Below are 15,965 nucleotides of genomic sequence, written 5' to 3'. Positions count from 1 at the left end.
CGTCCAGAATAAAAATGGGAGGGCCTCACGCAGACTGTTTTTATTTCTTTCTTTGTGTCTAGCTAGTGGAAGGAAAACACTGACAGTCCCACATTCGCGTAGCGATGCGCATCAGTATTAGGACGGCCACGTAGCTTCCCCTCGAGTGTTCAGAGTTGCTGGAATCTAAAGGGTGGAGAATGAAGCGGCGCAATGCGGACTGCAGCAAACTCCGTCGCCCGTTGAAACGGAACCGAATCACCGAGGGTATTCACAGCAGGTACGGACGGAGAAGCTCCCGAGCACCGACCGCACCGTAATGGCGTCTCCGAACAGAGCTGTCACAGTCAGATACAGATGACAGTTCAGGGTGATCATTCACTCCGGCCTGAGTATGTAGCATAGACGAGGATGCTGGCTTCTGTGTATCATCCATAGGCTTCAGTAGTGCAGAATATGAAATAACAAGTTGTACACCTAGTACTGGCCCTGTCATGAATGTTCTTATGCAGTTGTCTTTTATAGCCATCATCACAATATCCAGCTTGTGCAAATGTGTTTTGGATCATGGTAGCTGGTCATTGGCTGCTCAACCAGCTACAATACAAAAACAGCTTGACCAACTGGTAGCTGGATTGTTGCTGGTCAACCAAGAAAATAACTACAAAGCTTCAGCTGGATCTTATAGTAGGGCATTGAGATGTCTTATGTTGATGTCACATTATTGAAACGTTTCTGCCATCTACGCTGTTTTCCACATGTGTTGGGTTATTGTAATGAAGTACAAACTGGTTGATTTTAGACCGTTCTTGTTCTAGAAATGTTTAGATTAAACCCTGTGCAATTTAATCCTTCTAGTTTTGGCTAATTCCACGTGACGCTGTGTTGACCCAGGCCCATCTGAAAAAATGAGTGTGTCTGAACACTACCAAGATCTGCTCTGCCAAGACCTCATTGGCTGAGTATATTTGAGTAGTTTTTATATATGTGACCCTGGACCACAAAGCCAGTCATAAGGGTATTTTTTTATTTATTGAGATTTATACATAACCTGAAAGCTGAATAAATACGCTTTCCATTGATGTATGATTTGTTAGGACAATATTTGTTCCGAGATGCAACTATTTGAAAATCTGGAACCTGAGGGTGCAAAAAAAATTAAAATCTAAATATTGAGAAAATCGCCTTTAAAGTTGTCCAAATGAAGTTCTTAGCAATGCATATTACTAATCAAAAATTAAGTTTTGATATATTTACGGTAGGAAATTTACAAAATATCTTCATGGAACATAATCTTTACTTAATATCCTAATGATGTATGGCATAAAAGAAAAATCGTTAATTTTGACCCATACGATCTATTGTTGGCTATTGCTACAAATATACCCGTGTAACTTATGACTGCTTTTGTGCTCCAGGGTCACATATGGGGTTCCCGTAGTTAAAAATGTCAGGGCGAAAAAAAACCTGGAAGAGTCATGGAAATGCCTGTAGTGATTTAGTGAATGCAAATGTCTGTGGTTATGGATGCTCACAGAAGCAGACTACTTTATAAAATGACTTTAGCACACAAATATATGTAACATAATGAAAATTAAATAATTTATAATAAAATTTTTTTTTTTTTTATTGCATTTAAATGAAATTCATACCTGATATATTAATAGAAATCCTCCCTAGAAATTATTTTAAAAGTGCTTACATGCATGCACTATGGACAGCTGGAACAATAATCAAAATGCATTTATAAAAAGGGTTTGCATAAGATTTCAATAATGATTTTTTTATGCTTCTTCTGATTTCTCTTGATCTGGCAGTACCTTCCTGTACCTGAAGTTCCTGGTCGTTTGGGCGCTGGTTCTGCTGGCTGATTTTGTGCTGGAGTTCAGGTTCGAGTACCTGTGGCCTTTCTGGCTTTTCATCAGGAGCGTTTACGATTCCTTTAGATATCAGGGACTGGTGAGTATTTGACCTCTCATTGATGTGTAATTGAGCAGTTATTGGCTCACTCTCTGCTTGATTCTTTATCAGTCAGTTTTATAAACGTCTCTGAGTGACGTGTTCTACACAGGCTAAATCGATCATCTCTACACGTCTCGTCTGATTCCACAGGCATTCTCTGTGTTCTTTGTGTGTGTCGCATTCACATCAGACATCATCTGCCTCCTGTTCATCCCCAAGCAATGGCTGTTCTTCGCCGCCAGCACGTATGTCTGGGTACAGTACGTGTGGCATACAGGTAGGTCAACATCGCCCAAGCCCCATCTGACTTTCCATTCAGTATCATTTTAGGAGCAAGGCCGCTTACACACTATGGAGTTGATTGAATTTTAGAGAACACATAGGGGAAATTATTTTGTGAAAGCAATGCTCTATCGTGTAACCGAAAGTTGCACAATCTGCCTTAGGCTTCCATTGACCAATGAAAACTTCAGACTTGTGCTTTCAGAAACCCAGTTGACTGTTTTCTTGTTTGATTTCAAACTGTCCCAGTTTATTCCACATGTCTGTCCACGAAATGCTCTGTCAGAAGTTTTGCTAGCGTGTAAGCACCTAAAGCCTTTGTCGCTGATTATTCAGTGGGTGTAATCCAGGAGCATATTACGCAACTGTTACCTTTTATATCAGTTACTAGAGAGGGTGATGTTGAAAGGGCTTTTCTTATGCAAACGATAGCATTTAGTTCTCTCTGGATATTCCTTTATCTTGAATGTGTTTGATGATTGCATAAAAGAAAAATATTAAAATATAAAAAAAAAAAATCCAAAGCACTTGTTGGTGATTGACATCATAGTTAATGTATTCATAGTTTATTCAAAAGTGTTTTTTTTTATGTTTTTGAAATGTCTCAACTTGATCAAACATACAGTAAGACAGGGATCTTATGAAATAATATTACAATTTAAAATATCTGAATATATATTTAAAATGAAGTTTATTCCCGTTATATCAATGCTGATTTTTGGCATTACTCGAGCCTTTAATGTCACATGATCCTTCAGAAATCATTCTAATATGCCGATTTGCTGCTCAATAAACATTTCTGATTATTATCAATCTTGTAAACGGTTCTCAAAATGCCTTTTTTCAGAAATTCTTTGAATAGAAAATAGAAAACGGCATTTGAAGTAGAAATCTTTGCATTAGAAATGTCTTTACTATCACTTTTGATCAATTTAATGCATACTTGCAGAATATACTGTATATGCATCCATTAGAGATTTACCCTGCTCTTGTATTTGAACTCTGAGTGAACAGCAGAGATCTTTGATGGATTTTCAAGTGCTCCTGTCATTATATGTCCTTTTCTTGGGTCGATTCAGTGATGCCTCAGGATAGAGGAGGAAAAGAAATGCTGACACTGAGTCATTGTTCCTTGAAAACTTCTTCAATGCGCCTTGAGCTGTGACTGTGATTGCTCCTGCTGACACACAACTTGAGCACCCTCTCAACAAGAGAGGGTGCTTTCAGCAAACTAGGGTTTTGTTTGCAGCCTAGAGCTTGTTTTGTGAAACCTGTGTGATGTTATTGATCTCCCAAACAGCCAGTGGCCTTTTATGCAACCTCTTGGATGTCTAGCGCACTAATGGACTAGAAGTCATTATAGTTTGAAGAATTATGCACGCCGTAAGAATGTCATAACTATTACAGGAGGCTAGAGATCAATTGTTGAACGTTATACATGGTTTTCCCTCTCTCTCGTTCTATTATCAGAACGAGGTGTGTGTCTGCCGACTGTCTCTCTCTGGATTCTCTTCGTCTACATCGAAGCAGCCATCCGCTTCAAGGATTCGAAACATTTTCACGTAGACCTTTGCCGTCCATTCGCAGCTCACTGGTAAGCTTTGCTTGCATTTTACTCACCCCCATGTCATTGCAAACCTGTATGATTTACTTTCTGTTATGCAACAAAAGAGGAGAAATTCTGAACTGTTCATGCTATTCTTTTCCAAACAATAAAAAGCAAAAACTCACTAGCTTCACTCACAATGCATCCTTTTAAGTTCCATGTAAAAAAAGAAGGTTTTGTCATTTTGGGTGAATTATCTCGTCAAGCGCAAAGTCACACCACGGTATTCTTCGCCGATTTTTGATTATTAAACATAGCTGATGTAACTGTACTACTTATAACGCAGAAGTCAGCTTTGTAAACACACTGGTGGCGTCTCCATAGCAGCAAATGGGAATGCTGCCATTATCTGAAGGTGTCTGATGTTGAGTCATCACTAGTTGTACCAATCATGTTTTTTTCTGTTTTCTGTAACATGCTGTTCTGTTCTTTCGTTGCAGCATTGGCTATCCCGTGGTGACGCTGGGCTTCGGATTCAAGAGTTATGTGAGCTATAAGATGCGTCTGCGCAAACAAAAGGAGGTGCAGAAGGAAAATGAGTTCTACATGCAGCTCCTACAGCAGGCCCTGCCTCCAGAACAACAGATGCTTCAGAGACAGGAACGAGAGACAGAGGAGGGTAAGATCACCATTTGACCAGTTTCATAATATGATCACCACCTCTTAATTTGTTAAAGGGGAAGCCATGCAAAACAAAGAAAAAAAATCATACAAAGACAAAAAAAAAAAAAAAAATCCATAATTTTCCATTAAAAATAAATTCATTTTGAAATTAAATTAATGAAAAGTGGCAGTTTTATAATGTTAAATAATAAATTATAATTATAAATGCTGTTGTTTTTTTTTATTTTGTACTGTTCTCTGAGGTCCACTTATAATGTTATCAATATTTTTACATCATAATTTAGAAGTAATAGGCTATTTTCTGTCCTGCTTTGACGCCCCTCATCAGAACTCTGTTTGAATAGGCTTGGCGGATTGTAGACTTGGAAGCAAACACCCACTGTTATGATTGGCTAATCGTTGTGTATGATTGACAGCGTACATTCTTCATAGATGGACGCTGTTGTGATATATTATTATTTTTTTAGGTCAAAAACGTATAAATAACTCAATACATCTCAAGCAATTTGTAAGAAGAGACAAAGCAATAGTGATCACGTAATGAAAACAGTTACTCATGTTGCGCCATTACTGTCGGATCAATACAGTCAGGATGTCATCATCTTTGAGTTTCAATCTTTTTGAAAATCACGCATCAAATTGTGCCTTGTTTGTAAATGAGTCGGCGGTAAAATGAAGTGAACAAAGGACCGAGTTCTTACTGATGCAATCTGGATCTTCATTAAAAATAAAGTTCATCCACTCTTTCCTAGCATTGGGATCAGAAGGAAGGCAATGCAAAAATGATGATTTTGATGTTGAGGTGTTGATCTTCTTCTACAGAGTCGGTGCTTATCCTCACTATTACATCATAAAGTAGAACATTCCAAAAGCTGTTGTTTTGGCAGACTGGCTTCAATATAAGCTGTTTTAGGCTAATGACAAAGTTTGAGATCTGAAACTTACATGATGTTTTTCTAGTACAATGACCTCTTATATGTCAAATGATCAAGGGAATTTTGGTGTCTCGGTTCATGACCCCTTTAAACTTTCTATGTAAATGTTCCTGTGGCTCAGTGGTATAGCATTGCGTTAGCAGCGCAAAGGTCGTGGGTTCAATTCCCAGGGAACACACATACTGATAAAAAATATAGCATGAATGCACTAAGTTGCTTTGGATCAAATTATTTATTTATTTTATTTTCTATTCATCAAAGAATCCTAAAAAAAGTGTATAATTTTTACAAGAACATTAAATTGTTTCAACATACTTACTACATAATACATTTTTCTTGAGCCGCAAATATCAGAATGATTTCTGACCGATCATGTGACATTGAAGACTGATGCTGAAAATTCAGCGTTGCCATCATAGGAAAATATTATATATTAAAATAGAAAAAGGTTTTTTTATTGTAGTATTTTACAGTATTACCGTTTTTACTGTATTTGATCAAGTTACAAGAACATTAAATTGTTTCAACATACTACTACATAATACATTTTTCTTGAGCCGCAAATATCAGAATGATTTCTGACCGATCATGTGACATTGAAGACTGATGCTGAAAATTCAGCGTTGCCATCATAGGAAAATATTATATATTAAAATAGAAAAAGGTTTTTTTTATTGTAGTATTTTACAGTATTACCGTTTTTACTGTATTTGATCAAATAAATGTAGCATAAGAGACTTATGAACAAAACAGAAATATCTTGACGACTCCAGTCCAAACCCCAACCATTGGACAATAGTGCATATTTTTAGTAACATTTTTATCTATTATGTGAAACAGTACAATACATTTGAAATATTTCTAACTACATTTATTGCATGACTGGTTCAACAATTGGAAACCAGTTATCATAAACATGGTTATTTCACAGTTTTATAAAAAAAATGTAAAAATATGTTTTGTGATTTTCGGCAACCCAATCAAAGAGATGAAGTCCTGGTTCATTCATTACACTGGGAATGAAAGGGCCAACTTTAGTGCATTGTAGGAAACAGTACTCAGTGCTGTGTGTTTTGGGTGTATACAACACATTTTGCCTAATGGTATCTAAGTATTCCATGCATACAGAACATTTTCATACAGTTCACATTAAGCATACTGCAAAAATAATATCAGTCATATGTTAATACTGCATAGCCTTTTCATTTGCCTGATGCTTTCCGTCTTGTTTCATTTGTAGTCATACCAGTCAGACAGCATTGCAATGTAACCTTAAAATCTCTTTCATTGATTTGGCAGCCACCTCAAAAGGCATGTCTGAAGCAGACTCTGTGTTAGTGGCTCAGAACGGCACTGCTATTACCAAGAAGCTGCCCGTCTCTCTGCCTGAACTGGAATACAAGGAGAAGGGCAAAGACGGGGGGAAAGACAAAAAACAGCAGCAGCACAGCATTGGAATAAACAACAACATCCTACAGACTGTGGATGCTAAACTACAGGATATTGAGTATATGGAGAACCACCTAAACACTAAGAGACTCAACAACGAGCTCAGCGGAAGCGCCGAGAACCTTTTCCTGAAAGAGGAGGTCGGTGGTGGTGGTGGAGGAGGAAGCTCTGCCACCTCCAAACATTACAAAAACTCCTCCCCCCATAGCCACAACTCCACCAATGGCAGCGTACCATCCTCCTCGTCCAGTAGGAGTGAAAAGAAACAGAAGTGTGCAGGGAAGAACCTTGCACCTCACAGAGATCTGATGGAGAACTGTATACCTAACAACCACCTCAGTAAGCCAGATGCATTAGTGCGGTAAGAGACCTAGTACGGTCTGATTCAGCGATTGGAGTGCGTTCGTCCTGTTCATTCTCTTTTTCTCTGTCTGGCAGGCTTGAGCAGGACATAAAGAAGCTGAAGGCTGACCTGCAGGCGAGCAGACAGGTGGAGCAAGACCTGCGCAGTCAGATCAGCTCTCTGAGCAGTGCCGAGAGGAGCATGCGCTCTGAGCTCGGCCAACTCCGCCAGGAAAACGAGTTGCTGCAGAACAAGTGAGAAATCAGCTGCTTAAAACCCATACAAGATGATTACCAGTATATGTCAAAACACATTTTACATGGGACTCTTGACAGATTTAATTGGGGACCACTTGACAGGTGGTGTTTTTCATTGAGGGTGAATACTAGTGTCAGTTATTTGAATATGTAAGACTGAAAATTCAACATTGATATGATAAATGATTGTGATTGGCCAGTCGTAATCAGTGCTGAGAAAGGTACTGGGTATGTAGGTAGTGACAATAGATATATAGATATTTACTCATTTTCAAATTATTTATTTCTAATTTAGTAAATTTTATAAAAAATAAATATAAATGTATAATGTGTGTGTGTGTGTCAGCATCAGTGCTGGCCATCATAAAATAAATACCACTGAAAAAATGACAAAAGCACGTGTTATAAATTATTAAAAGTTTGATTTAAAAATAAAAACAAATACAATTAAACTAAAAACTGAAAATACAGAAAAAAGGTAATTCCTAATATCAATAAATACTATAACAGCATATAAATAATATTAAAATGACACTGATTTAGACCCATATAACTGACCAGTTAGACGTTTGTTTGTTTGTTTGTTTTTAACCAGTAAATCCCATCAGTAATAATTTTTAATAATATATTTTATTAGTATATCACCCTTCATACTTTAAATTTTCAAATTGAAACGAAAAAGCTCAAACACTAAAAGCATACTTTAAAATAAAGAATCTGTTTCCAGCTATTATGCTAATCACTACAATTGTTAATTATTAGTACACTACTAGCTTACTATTTTCCTGTGGTAACACCTGCCTTTGTATCATCAGATGCTCATTTCCATCTCTCTACCTGAATTTGTTTATGCCAGTGTTGATTAAGTGTGTCTCTGTATTAGGCTTCATAATGCTGTGCAGGCCAAGCAGAAGGACAAGCAAACGATTGTGCAACTGGAGAAGCGACTTAAGGCAGAACAGGAAGCGCGAGCCGCGGTGGAAAAGCAGCTTGCAGAAGAGAAGAAAAGAAAGAAGATGGAAGAGGCCACAGCCGCACGTGCTGTCGCTCTGGCAGCTGCCTCCAGGTGAGACTTCAATCAAAAATATTGCTTCAACCCCGTATTCTGTGGAATAGTCTTTAAGTGATAATATGTTGCGGTGTGTGCTTATGTGTCTTGGTTTTGTTATGTCTGCGTGCTGGTGGACTTGACTCTGGCCTCCTTTCACAGAGGAGAGTGCACAGATTCACTGAGGAGTCGCATACGTGAGCTGGAGTCAGAGTGCAAGAAGCTCACACATGACATGAAGCTGAAGGAGGAACAAATCCGAGAGCTCGAGCTCAAAGCGCAAGTAAGCCAGAACCCCTGCTGACATGCTGCTTTAATATGCTTTCCCAAGAGTAATATTTAGAATAAAGCATTCAGGGAGGAATGACCTTTGTGAGGCATATTGTGGTTCAGTTAGTGTGTGATTTGTAGGAGAAAGTTATAAACATTTAAAATCAACATGAAATCAGAATTGTAATTTTTTTTTGTTTTACTTCAGTGCTCATTAATCCAAAGAAAATAATGTTTGTCTTTGTCATTTTTCGTTAATATAAACTTTTTCCACCGCTGGACCAACCTTCTTTTTCAGCTAATGTTGTCTAGGCCATGAAGGCTTCTGGTTAATCTTAACTCAATAACCAAATAACTATTTAACTGATTTAGTGATGCAAAAATATTGTCATGAAAATACACCAAGATCAAAAAACAAATCAGATTTGTTTCATATGAGCTTCAAGCTCATATGAATTTATTATCCAGAGGCCACAAATAAAGTGCAAAGTGTACCAAACGTTTTTGGGTTCAACCATTCATTCATCAGTGCCATGTTTAACAGTGCCATTTAACAGACTGTAATCATTACAATATTCCGGACATTGGTTATGGGAAAAAACATATATATTATAACTGTAACTATAGTAAAATCAAAGGCAAAAACATAAATATTCACATGATTATCATACTTAAATCTAAATAAATGATATCACAGTAAAATAATTCTATAATACATCTTTATCAATATAATTTAACAAATGTAGATAAAAAAAAAAAAGAGTATCAATCAGCATTTACAAAAAACAATTGAGAATTAATTTGTGAAAATATGTTTTTGTGGAAACCATGATACATTTTTCAGGATTTCATGATTAATAGAAAGTTGAAAAAAACAGCAATTTTTTTAATAGAAATCTGTTGTGAGCATTTTAATGCGTCCTTTCTGAATAAATTGGCTAAAGTAAAATAAAGTTTACCGACCCCAAACTTATTACAGTAGTGCATAACAGTAGTATACATTTCATGAGCAAATGATTTCCTGAAGTACTCTGAGAGAGAGAGAGAGAGAGAGAGAGAGAGAGAGAGATATATTAGTGTGTGTGTTTATATGAATAGCGAATCAATAATTATTGATTCACTGTTTATATAAAAACATAGTTATTTGAAACTAGGGATGCACCGGTATCGGGCCCGATACTGAGCTCCTGTACTCATACTCGTACTCGTTAAAATGCCCCGATACCAAACGCCGATACCACACAGCATGCGATAAGTGCCATATTCAGTCAAAGAAACACCGACAACAGACAGCAGAATGGAGTTAAGGATGTCTACTACGAAGTATATGTATGCAACAAATATAACGTTAAACTTTCAGTATTAACGCATGTATAGCTGATGTGCGCGAGCTGATAAACAAAGCACGCTGAGTGGATTGAGCGCGCGAGCTTGTCGAGTGAATATACCTTTCTCACAGACATCACTGGAAAGGTTACATGCCTTTCTATCAAACATTATCAAGCTGAATTTGTTCTGACAGTTTAACTCTGAGTTCTTGTCATATTTTATTACCATTTTCTAAACTATAGCAAATAAACTGTGATAATGTGACAAATGTTGATTGAAGGTGTCTGAGTAAATTTTGGTTTGACTGTATCTATTTGATAAATGAAGTTAACCAACTAACATTATACATACTCTTTTGGTTTCTGTACCCAATATTTAAAAAATTTACAAATGCAATAAAAGTATCGGTACTCGGTATCGGCAAGTACCAAAAATAAAAGTATCGGTATCGGGCGAGTACTGGAAAAAGTGGTATCAGTGCATCCCTATTTGAAACTTTTTTTTTAAAGTGATACCTGGTCTGATTTGGCCTGATTCCTGGGTCAAAGTGTTTATTCACTACATGATTGGCTGCAGATTCTCATTCAAGTCTGGAAGCAGCCTCATAGCGTTCAGGTGGATAAAATCTAATTTAAAGATTAATTTACCCCTTTATTCATTTTCCTCAAAATATTCTGTTTCACAGAAAAATATACCAAATTATGGATGTAAAATAAGTTGAATGGTGTTTCATATTGACTAAAACGTACCTTCAAATACAGAGGCGGACAGTAGTGAAGTATTTTTACTTTGCTGTAAAAGTACTTTTCAAGTGTCTGTACTTTATCTTTAAATTCTTTTTAAATACTTAAAGAAGTATTTTACTTTACTCAAGTAAATTAAAAAAGTATCTGTAGTTTATCAGAGTGCTTTTCTTTAGAAAATTTTACTTCACAGCATTCCAAAGCATAATATTGTACTTTTTACTGCACTACGTTTCATATTAAATATAATTTAATACTTAAGTACATTAGAAATCTTACTTTCTTATGTTTACTCAAGTAAAAGTAATGCAAAGATGTACTTGAGTGCAAGAAAGTACTACATTTTTAATGTTCTCAAGTATTAAAGGTAAAACAAACAAACAACTTTTATTTATGAAATGTAGTGCAAAAAGTATTATGCTTTGGAATGTAGTGAAGTAAAAGTTTTCCAAAGAAAAACACTCTGATAAACTACAGATACTTTTGAAATTTAATTGAGTAAAGTAAATAAACTTCACTACTGTCCGCCTCGGTTCAAATACTTAACTCTTTGTTTCTTTATGTGCAGGAACTGCGCAAATATAAGGAGAACGAAAAGGACACCGAGGTTCTGATGTCAGCGCTGTCGGCCATGCAGGACAAGACCCAGCACCTAGAGAACAGTCTGAGTGCTGAGACCAGAATCAAACTGGATCTCTTTTCAGCACTCGGAGATGCCAAGAGACAGCTAGAGATTGCTCAAGGTCTGCCCCCTTCCTGTCTTAATGCGTCTCTTTAGGCTTGTCTGCTTCTGCTCATTAACCTATTCTCTCTCTGTCCCGCACACAGGTCAGATTTTGCAGAAGGAGCAGGAGATAAAAGAATTGAAGCAGAAGATCGCAGAGGTCATGGCGGTCATGCCCAGCATCACCTACTCGGCAGAGACCAACAGCATGACCCCTGTGACCCCACATTACTCCTCCAAGTTCATGGACACCAGTCCTTCCAGCTTGGACCCCAATGCCTCCGTCTACCAGCCGCTCAAGAAGTGAATGTCCAATCACATCGTCCACTTTGCTCTTTGATTAGTCTAAGTTCAGTATGCAAACCAATGGGATGGGGTCGTATTTTTGTTTGATTTACCCCTCCTCTGTTAGTATGGCTCTTCTTTGTTGTTGATAAAATAAGTGGAGAAAATTAGAAAAAGGGATGTCACATTGACCAGAACTGCCCTCCTTGTGTTTAAGGTTATTTTTGAAGCTCTTACACCTAAAATCTTTTCTTGGTAATGGCACTTCAGCCTGTTGTGGTTCTTTTGTCGTCCTCCATCTGTTTTGTGAGGTCTTTATGAAGACCTTTCATGATTTTATTAGCGCCTCCTCATCTTTGTGTTGAATCTGAACAGTTTTATGTGCCAGCGACTTCTTTTACTTCCCTGGTATAAACGTACCATCTTTAAGTTTATCGAATGTAAAAAGAAAAGGGAAAACGTATTGAAATGAGCCCGAAGTATTTGTGATGGAAAAACAATGTGTTTGTTGCAATGGAGTGATTTACGAATGCATTTCAGTTTAAGTATGACCACAGTATTGTGCATCTTTTTTCTTTTCTTTTTTTCGAGGGAGGTAAAAAGCATTTCATTACAGATGTTGGATCTGAGTTGGCAATATTTTAGGTGTCTGTTCCTCGCGTTGCTGTTTTCTAAAAGGTCGAAGACACGAAAAAAACGACGTATTTAAAAAGGGACTGATCGTCACGTTGTATTTGTAGACAAAAATGCTGCATAAATATCCGGGAATGTTGTCGTATTTTGCGGTCAATGCAAGTCCTTTTTGTTACCGGACAAAATTGAAATAGAATTTAGTTGAAACCAGTTGAAAAGCTGAACATATGATGTCTTGTTTGCCAGTTGTTATGTTACACAGTGCCTTGAAATATCTTGTTTAATATAATACATGCCGTATTCACCCACCCCTAGAATCCATCTGATTGAGCCGTTTTTTTCTCTCGTTTTTTTCTCCCCCCAGTGTTGCGTTTAAAATCATCTGCCCTCTTGTTGCCATGTGCCACACAGTAACAACAAGCCCACTCTAATCCACTAGTTATCAATGGTCTGCTGTTTCTGTCATGTCTCTAATTTACATTAACATACTCATTGCATTTTATAATACTTCCTGAATGGTTTTATTTTGGTCAAATGTGCCAACTTTTCCTCCCTTCCTCCATTTAATGTCATTGAGGATAATGCAAACCATGCATCTTTTCATAGAGACATCATTCAGTGACTGGGATAACACCTGCAAATCAGTCCATTAATGCTTCATGACAGAGTTCTCCTTCACATTTCTTCTTCAGTGGTTTAAGGTTTGTGTCATGTTGCAGGCAGAATATGCTTGTTTGGTTTAGTCCTTGTTTTACAACAGGGCTTTCTTTTTTATTTGTCAACCTTGGGAAAGTATTACTGTGGATTGCATTTGGTGTTTTTATGGTAAACTTTGTGGAGAGTAAAGAACACGTCTTTGTTTCTCATTGTTTTATTTGAATTTTTTTAAAGAACAAAGCTACATATTGAGGTTGTGTGTGTGTGTGTGTGTGTGTGTATGTATACAGGCCAGGGGTGTAAAGTACATCATTACTGTACTTGTTAGGGAAATTTGCACTTCATTCAAATGCCATTGAAATTGAGTACTTTACATTTACAAATGGAGAAAATAATCATTTTTACTCCTTTCAGGGTCATTTTGCCTTCCAAATATGTAATCGGTCATAACTGATCTTTTATCCTTCTTGCATTTTTGCCAGTGTTATGAAGGTTTACAGCAGGCAAAGAATTCAATTTTAATGTGAGATTTAATTGGCTACAAATCCACTCATTCGTACTTGTGAAAAGACTGCAGGGCAATTATCACAAACTAAATCAAATAAATCTAAAACTAAATACAATATAAAATATATACAAATTAAATCAAATATAAAAAATAATACAAAAAAAAAATTATTTCATTACTTGCAATAGAATAATTATTCAAAAATATTTTTTGTTTAAGCGATTGCAGAGGAGGCATTTTTCAGTTTTGTTTAGTTTAAGTTGAAGGACTAAAATAACTCAAACTAAAATGTTATCATAAACTACATACACAATATATATAGACAAACACTAAAATTACAAAAAAAAACTAAAATTAAAATGTAAAAAGCACAAAATATTAAAATAAAATTGAATTGGCAATACTATAACACTGATCTGCCTTAGGACACATTTTGCAGATTTTCAACATTATTATTAGTAACAATTATTATTATTAAAAAATATTGAAATGCACAAGTGCATGAAATAAAGAAATCCTATTTCTTATTTTTTCCCCTTCTCAATAACTATCATTTGTTTGTTAAAAAAAACAAAAAAGGTTTGATATTGAGGGACCTTCAAATATCTTATATCTGAAAATCTCTTAAATATCTTAACTTATATTGAGGGGCCTTCCATAGTAGAACATGGTTAACTTGATTAGATTTGATCATTTTCAATAGAGGGCCATTTTGTATAGCCACATGAGGGCGACACAGATGAGATCAGTAGATTCCACTATGCTCTCACTTGTTTTTCATGTCTTGCTATTCTGGGAATCACGGACTGTGTTCTAAACCTTACCGATGTTGACTCGTCAGGCATTATAGGGACGGCGCTCATACCAGGTTCCTTAATACAAACCCGCTGTCTGCTAAGCGCTTGTTTGATATTCGCGCACACCCATTTGAAAAAGCACACATCTGCCGAGGCTTCGAACGGATTGTTTAACGCCGTTGCCATGGGAACAGAATCTTTGCGCCGAGTAACTCGAACGTCGTTTTGATTGACGGATGAAACGCCGCCCAGGAGACGCGGAGACTCCAGCATTCCCGCAGATGTCGGCGTCGACGCGGCCACAACAAAGTTGAGAGAGTGAGAAGACGTAGTTCATGGCCAACAGCAGCACCTGAAGACGCTTCTCCGCTTAGAAACCTCGCAATGGAGGTGCTCAAATCAGCCAGAAGGGCTTTTATTCGCAGTCCCAGCCTGACCAAACAGTCCTGGAGCTCAGGCAAACACCAAAGTGAGTATGTCAACAGCGAGACTGTCGTCTCATATTGCGTTTATCAGAAGTGTTAATCATGTTTGGTAATACACTCAAAAGAGGACGTTTTCCTAATAGTTAAGAAGCTTTGTCAGTTAGTTTGTGGGTCATTTTTTGATTACAATTTATAAATATTCTCTGAAAAGTTGTTTAATGAAAGGCACAGACGAGTATTTAAGTCACATCTATTGATGAGATTCGCAACCTTCGTACGAAACTACATGTTTTAGGGTTCATTAGTGGATGGCTGGGTCTCAAAACCTGTTGAGCTACCTATCTAGACAGCAGTAATGCCCAAAAACGCTGTCTAGGTTTTGAGAAATGGCTTTTTGCTGGAGCATGTCACCAACACTAGCACGCTTTTCATTAGCCCTCAAAAACCCAGCCATTTTATTTTAGCAAAGCACGTTTGTTTTAAGCGCGAATTTTGGGAGAGAAGAAAAGTTGCTAAATATTTCCAGGGTTGCACAGTTTCACCACTGTAATAATTCACTATGCAAGTACATACTTTCTTGGTCCCGGAGGCTGGAATGTGGATATGTTCATCTCAGAGCTGCTCTCTGACCCTCTGTGGAGATCCTGAGATATTTCTACATTTTGTTTTAAGCGCGAATTTTGGGAGAGAAGAAAAGTTGCTAAATATTTCCAGGGTTGCACAGTTTCACCACTGTAATAATTCTTGGTCCCGGAGGCTGGAATGTGGATCTGTTCATCTCAGAGCTGCTCTCTGACCCTCTGTGGAGATCCTGAGATATTTCTACACCTCACTGACCTCCTGTAATATATTCTGGAAAAGCACATGCAGAGGCCCACAGTGCAGTGGCTTTGACCTTTATAAATCTTCCAGAGAGATAACTGAAATTTCACTATGTTCTGTATCTCTGAAGGCTCCTCTGACTCTCTTAAGAGTTTTAGTAGGCTGCATCCAAAATATTTAGGAATATTTAGCTGTATAGTGTGACTTGTGTGAATAAAATACAATTTTGCCCAACAAGGCCAGCTGTTGCTTTTAAAATGTAACTTTATCTCAGGTTTACACTACTG

At 37.1% G+C, this 15,965-nt stretch overlaps 1 protein-coding gene across 1 annotated transcript; it reads left to right on the top strand.

The window, feature by feature from the left end:
• Window positions 1-58: 58 nt before the first annotated feature.
• Window positions 59-13,321, top strand: LOC107584286 (macoilin-1). The gene is made up of 11 exons (XM_016270845.1): window positions 59-259; window positions 1,797-1,938; window positions 2,092-2,218; window positions 3,694-3,817; window positions 4,270-4,448; window positions 6,688-7,198; window positions 7,276-7,434; window positions 8,321-8,503; window positions 8,648-8,768; window positions 11,396-11,570; window positions 11,656-13,321. The coding sequence occupies exons 1-11, from the start codon at window positions 180-182 to the stop codon at window positions 11,856-11,858; spliced, it is 2,004 nt and encodes a 667-aa protein (XP_016126331.1). The 5' UTR covers window positions 59-179; the 3' UTR covers window positions 11,859-13,321.
• The last annotated feature ends 2,644 nt before the right edge of the window (window positions 13,322-15,965 follow it).

Source organism: Sinocyclocheilus grahami, unplaced genomic scaffold (genome assembly GCF_001515645.1).
Source record: "Sinocyclocheilus grahami isolate Dianchi unplaced genomic scaffold, SAMN03320097.WGS_v1.1 scaffold58.1, whole genome shotgun sequence".
Taxonomy (NCBI): Eukaryota; Metazoa; Chordata; class Actinopteri; order Cypriniformes; family Cyprinidae; genus Sinocyclocheilus; species Sinocyclocheilus grahami.
The sequence above is the reverse complement of the archived record's forward strand: the minus strand, read 5'-3'. Positions and strand labels throughout refer to the sequence as shown.

Coding starts and splice junctions, on each gene's coding strand:
- LOC107584286 (XM_016270845.1), top strand. CDS start 180: ATGAAGCGGCGCAATGCGGACTGCAGCAAACTCCGTCGCCCGTTGAAA. Junction 8,504..8,647: donor GCTCTGGCAGCTGCCTCCAG/GTGAGACTTCAA, acceptor CTCCTTTCACAG/AGGAGAGTGCACAGATTCAC. Junction 8,769..11,395: donor AGCTCGAGCTCAAAGCGCAA/GTAAGCCAGAAC, acceptor CTTTATGTGCAG/GAACTGCGCAAATATAAGGA.